Source organism: Elephantulus edwardii, unplaced genomic scaffold, assembly GCF_000299155.1.
Source record: "Elephantulus edwardii isolate Elephantulus edwardi_28Jun2011 unplaced genomic scaffold, EleEdw1.0 scaffold00256, whole genome shotgun sequence".
In the NCBI taxonomy this organism is placed as follows: Eukaryota; Metazoa; Chordata; class Mammalia; order Macroscelidea; family Macroscelididae; genus Elephantulus; species Elephantulus edwardii.
The window spans coordinates 1,235,505-1,241,230 of record NW_006400006.1 but is presented as its reverse complement, the minus strand read 5'-3'; the positions used below and the strand labels follow the sequence as shown (position 1 = coordinate 1,241,230).

Genomic DNA, 5,726 nt, shown 5'->3' with positions numbered 1-5,726 from the left:
TTTAGAAAACTGTTAAAGGATTACATACACAGGGAGGAATAAGATAACTATTTTTATATTTACACCAGTCTGAGTGACCCAAGTCTGCTTTCCAGTTGTGTAAAGGTATTTATAAGTGACTTTTAAAAAAAGCAATTTCATTGCTGTCAAGTTGATTCTGAATCATGGTGATGCTGTAAGTTAAAAAGTAACATGTCATAGGTTTTCCTGGTTGCTGTCTTAATGGAAGCAGATCACCAGGCCTCTGCTGCAGCACCACAGGGTTTCAACCACCTTTTTGGTCACCAGCCATTTGTATCATCCAGGCATTCTTAAAGATTTTGAAAAATAGCACCACACTGCAACCTTTATAATGCAATCAGAATGGTTGGAAGAGAATTAAATAGAGAACAGCTTTTACGTGATGAGATTCAAAGTTATTTAATATTCAGTCATACCACCTAAGTATTAGACTATTTACATACATTATCTTGAATTTCTATTTTATCCAGGGTTTTAAAAGCAATCCATTTTCTTCTCATCTTGTTAACCATACAGTTGAAAAAGAACATGTAAGTAATGCTTTGAAAGTGATGTTAACAGAAATTAACTTTTCTTGACATTTAAAAAGGACAAAACCTTTTAGGAACCAATACAGCTGCAAATTTGTCTGCAAGTAGAGCTCTAGGTAATCTGTGTCCTTCTTTATGAGGAAATAACCTTTGAAATAACCAAAAATTTTGCTTTTAATTTCATAAAAAAATTTATCAGACAGTACAGAAAACTACAAAATGTAATTTTTCACAAATACTAAGTAGGAAAACTAGGAAATAGTAATTTTCTTTGTAGCTATTTATGAAAGCCCCAAAGTTCTCAACACAATTCCTCAACTTATTTTGGTTATGTCAGAACGGACTCATATTTGATCCTCCAGGGGGGTCTGTAAATCACATTGGAGAAGATTTCCCATCTCTATCCTGTCGAGCAACTGGTAGATTTGAAGCACCCAATAGCTAAGGTCTTTGGGTTAGCAGACAACTTTCAATGGAATAACTCGATCTCTAAGCCATTCATCTCCATGCAATGTGCATTAGAGAGATAAATAATCACATGGTCCAATTATCATTCCAGGGGTTTTCCTAGAATCAGTAGAGAGTTTTCTTTACTTCAGAATTGGAATTGCTGAAAAATAAGAGATATACAAGCACCTTGTCAGCATGAAGGGAAAGGATGTCAAGAATAGAGCCACCAGAGATCTCACAGCTAAAAGGAAAAATCGCCTTTTAATATCATTTGAGTACCTGAAGCCTATTCTGTGTGAATGCATGACTCCTGGAACTTTCAGTGTTAGAGTCAAAGAAATTCTCCTTTTGATTCAGCCAGATTGAATTCTCTGTAACTTTTGACCAAAAGATGCCTGACTAATATAAGTCAAGACATATTTCTCTTCAATTGTGGAGAAGATGAACTACTGAGTAAATGGAAAAGTTTCAACTGGATGTGCTTCTGTCAGACATAAGAATGAACAGGCAAACATGCATACCCAGGAAGCAAAAGGTCAGAATGTAAACTCTTTGTTCTTGGGAAGAATGTGTCAAAATGTAAACAGTTCGTTCATGACTACCATTATAAGTGAACATGCTAGTATCACTAACCTATGTGGTAACTTATTTTGTACTAGCAAAATGGCTCATCTTTACATGACACAACCCTGCTCACTGAAACTGAGGAGAACTTGAAGCACTTGCTGCAGAAGGTCAAGGACTGCAGCCTTCAACATGGATTGAAGCTCAACATCAAGAAAACAAAGATTCTCACCAGTGGGCCAATTGGTAGCATCAGTATAGATGGTGAAGAGATTGAGATAGTTAACAGTTTTCATTTACTTGGCTCCACAGTCAACACTCTTGGTAACAGCAGCCAGGAAATCAGGAGATGAATTGCATTGGGAAAGTCAGCTATGAGGGACCTCTCAAGAGTACTGAAGTGCAACGACGTCAGGCTGGAAACTAAAGTGCACCATCGGAGAGTTGGACAGTGAATAGGGATGACAGAAAGAGAATTGATGCCTTTGACCTGTGGCACTGGAGAAGAGTGTTGAATATGCCATGGACTGCTAGGAGAACAAACAGGTTTGTCCTGGAGAGGGTGAAGCTGGACTGCTCCTTGGAGTCAAGGATTCTGAAGCTTCGTCTGACATGCTTTGGGCATGTTGCAAGGAAGGACTGGTCCTTGGAGAGGGACATCATGTTAGGGAGAGTGGAGGGACGCCACAGGAGAGGAAGATCCTTGATGAGATGGATTGATTCTGTGATTGGGGTGGTGGGAATGAATGTGTTGGAGATGGCGAGGTTAGCACTGGACAGAGCAGCGTTTAGGGCTCTTGTACATAGGGTTGAGATGAGTTGCAAGTGACTCAATGGTGACATTGTGTTTTATGTGTTCACGGGCTAATCAAAGGTTAGTAGTTTGAATTACGTCTATGGGAGAAAGTTGAAGCAGTTTCCTCTCTATAAAGGTTTACAGCTTAGAAATATCCAATGGAGGGCAACCTGTGAGTTTAAACTGATTGGAGGATTCACTGACTGGTTTGGCTTTTCATTTACATTTCAAAGAGCTTAAGGCATTTATATTTTAAAGGACTTCAAATGTCAGATTAATATGACTTATACCGTTCCTTTGTTTCTTATCTATAGACTACAGTTATTGTTATGTTCCACAGACTGAGAGCACACTCATAGATGAACCTCCAGCAGTTTGTCAGAAGTAGTAAATCACACTGGAGGAGATCAGTGGGTTGAAAGCACAACTCCTTACCACTAAACCATCAGAGCTTGCTATATAGGCTATAGAGTACTTTGTTACAGTACAAAATTACAGAGTAATCTTGCTTAGCCTTATCAGTATCTGATCTCCTATACAATCAGCTTGGGTGGGAAGCCTCTGTATGAGCAAACAGGATCTGGTAGGCGGGCCCCAGTATTTAAAAATCGGTCTGGTCCTGCCTGTGAGTGAGCCTTCAGGTTGGCAAAGTTGGATCCTGGTGGGTAAGTGCTTGTGATTTACTTGAAAACTGGGCTAAACTGTTTGGACATTTCTAAATTGTGTTAGCAATCAAGTATAAGCTTATTAACTCTATCTGATCAAGTTTACAAGCAGCTTGGGTGGGATGCCTCTGTGTGGGAAAGCAGGATCTGGTGGCCTGTGCCTTGGTATTTAAAAATCTAATGATTTAAAATGCTCTTGATCGTGTTTAGAAAGAATGTTGTTTTGAGTGGTGCAGTACCTGTCTGTCAGTTTGCTGTACTGTGATTACTTGTGCTTGCTGTAATACTGAAATCTTTGCCACTCGTGTGTCAAATTCCAAAAGGATTTCCCATCATGGATGGGTTTTGGTGTAGTTCCTTGATTAAGACAGACTAGGAAGCAGGATGGGCCATTTATTCCTGAATAAAAGACTTTTGAAAACCCTATGAACACTAAAAAAAGAGGATAGTTATAGTGTATAGTTATATAGTGTAGTGGTACAGCCCAGATTGGAAGTTAGTTGAAATGAGGAGGTGACTGCTGCAATAGGCTCTTGTGTGTCAGGAAGTGTGAGGATGGCGCAGGACAGGCCAAGTTCAGATCTTTTGTTCACAGGGTCACTATGAGTCATACTCAACTTTATGGCACCTAACAACACTACCACAAACCAGCTCAAGTTTTTTCCCTGTCTTAACAGAGTATACAATTTTCTTTGACAATTTTATCAGTTAAGAATTTACTTTGTTTCTAGTACACTGTTAGCAAGTTGATCTTTAGTTAATTATACAAATTTTTTACCTAAATCACCTTGCCTTTATTTTGCTATTTGTTACTTAAAAGGCAGTTTGTTATTAGTGGAAAAGAATGGATATCTTACCAAATCCGTAATTATGGGGTGAATATGAACTTTGTTACAGTGTGCTGTTTCCAGGGTACAAGCAGCTGCATTAGGATTGATGTCAGTGCACCTACAAAAAGAAAAGGAAGAAAAATATCTCCTAGAAGTTAAAAGCTATTACTGAAAAAGCTAAAGAATGTTTTGTTCCATCTAGAGCAGAATTAATAAAAAATTAGTTAACAGTGGTGAAGAAAAGAACAAACATTTGTAATAATACACCCATTCTCCACTTATTGTCATGGTTAGTTCCAAATACCTGGTGGTTAGGCAAATTATAAGTTGGAGATTAGGCAAATTATAAGTTGGCTATCAGATCACAAAATGGTGATGACATCATTACACAAGAGCAAATGACATCACTGCATAACTGCCAAACTACTGGAACCAATGCCCAGCCAAGTTGACACATAACAATCAGCATTATTCTCACCTTGAACTGTGGCATTTTCTACTGTCAGATGTACAAAACTAATGTACAAAGTAGTCATATACTGGATTTTTAATTACTGAAATAAAAGTGAAATGTCAGATAACTAAACAGGCAATAAGTAAGTATGGGCATAGTGATGAAAAACGTGGTTATACAGATATAATGCCTAAGAGGAAAAGAACACATACATATGTGTTGTTGCTATTATTTGCTGTCAAGTTGACTGCTACTCACAGTGACCCTATGAACAGTAGCTCTGCACTCTGCTCTGTTGTGAGCCAATGTCACTGTCTCCAACACACTTGCCCTGGTCATCCAAGGTCTTCCTCTCCTGTGCTGACACCATTTCCCTTCCAACCATGATGTCTTTCTCCAGAGAATGGTCCCTCTCGGCAACATGCCTAAAGTATGTGAGGAAGAGTTTCAAAATCCTTGCCTCTAAGGAGCAAACTGGCTTCACCCTCTCCAGGACAGACCTGTTTGTTCTCTTTGCAGTCCATGGTATGTTCAATACTCCTCCAACACCAACACTCAAAGGCATCAATTCTTTTTCTGTCACCCTTAGACACTGTCCAGCTCTCTGGTGTGTAGAAGACCATGGCCTGGATCAGGCACAGCTTAGTCTCTAGACTGACACTTTGTCTCTTTAGCACTCTGGAGAAGTCTTTTGATTTCCTGACTGCTGGTGCTAGTGTTGATTGTGGATCTGAGCAAGAAGAAATTGTTAGCAGTTTCAGTCTCTTCTCCATATGTCGTGATGCTGCCAATTAGGCTGGAAGTAAGTAAGAATCTTTGTTTTCTTGATGTTAAGCTTCACATTGGAGACTTGACCTTCTGCTGCAAATGCTTCAATTCATGTCTTCCTCAACTGCATAACGCCAAGTTGTTCATGAGTTTTCCTCCAATCCTGATGCCACATTCCTCCTCATAAAGTCCAGCCTCCCATATGAGCTGTTCCACATACAGACTGAAAAGATAGGGAGAAAGGAAGTATCCCTTATGCACTCCTTTCTTGATTTTGAACAGAGCTTCCAAGTCTAACTATAGGTTTCATGTGGGCACAATTAAGTGTTCTATCATTTCCATTCTTCTCAATCCTAACCACAATTACTACTCTACCTCCAATAAAATAATACTATACAGCCATTAATAATGAAATTTACAGGAGTTTTTGATTGGAAAATGTTTATGATACTATAATAAATGTAATATAGAAAGTGAAAAAAAAAGACAAAAATAACCTACTGGAATGAAACACATATTGACAACATATGTGGTAAAGATTACAGATAGTTTTTATTTTTTTATATCTCAAATTTTCTGTATTCTCAAACTTTCTATAAAGAAATTTCAGTAACTTTCAAATTTCTTTCTGGTAATAAAATTATTTAT

General features: G+C 38.3%; 1 protein-coding gene across 2 annotated transcripts in view; it reads right to left on the bottom strand.

Annotated features, from left to right (window-relative positions):
* LOC102872662 (hemK methyltransferase family member 2-like) overlaps positions 1 to 5,726 on the bottom strand; it is a 24,338-nt gene that overhangs the window by 8,846 nt on the left and 9,766 nt on the right. For both annotated transcript variants that reach the window (XM_006899403.1, XM_006899404.1), the window contains exon 3: positions 3,884 to 3,974. In XM_006899403.1, the coding sequence (XP_006899465.1) occupies positions 3,884 to 3,974 (91 nt within the window). The remainder of the gene's footprint in view (positions 1 to 3,883; positions 3,975 to 5,726) is intronic.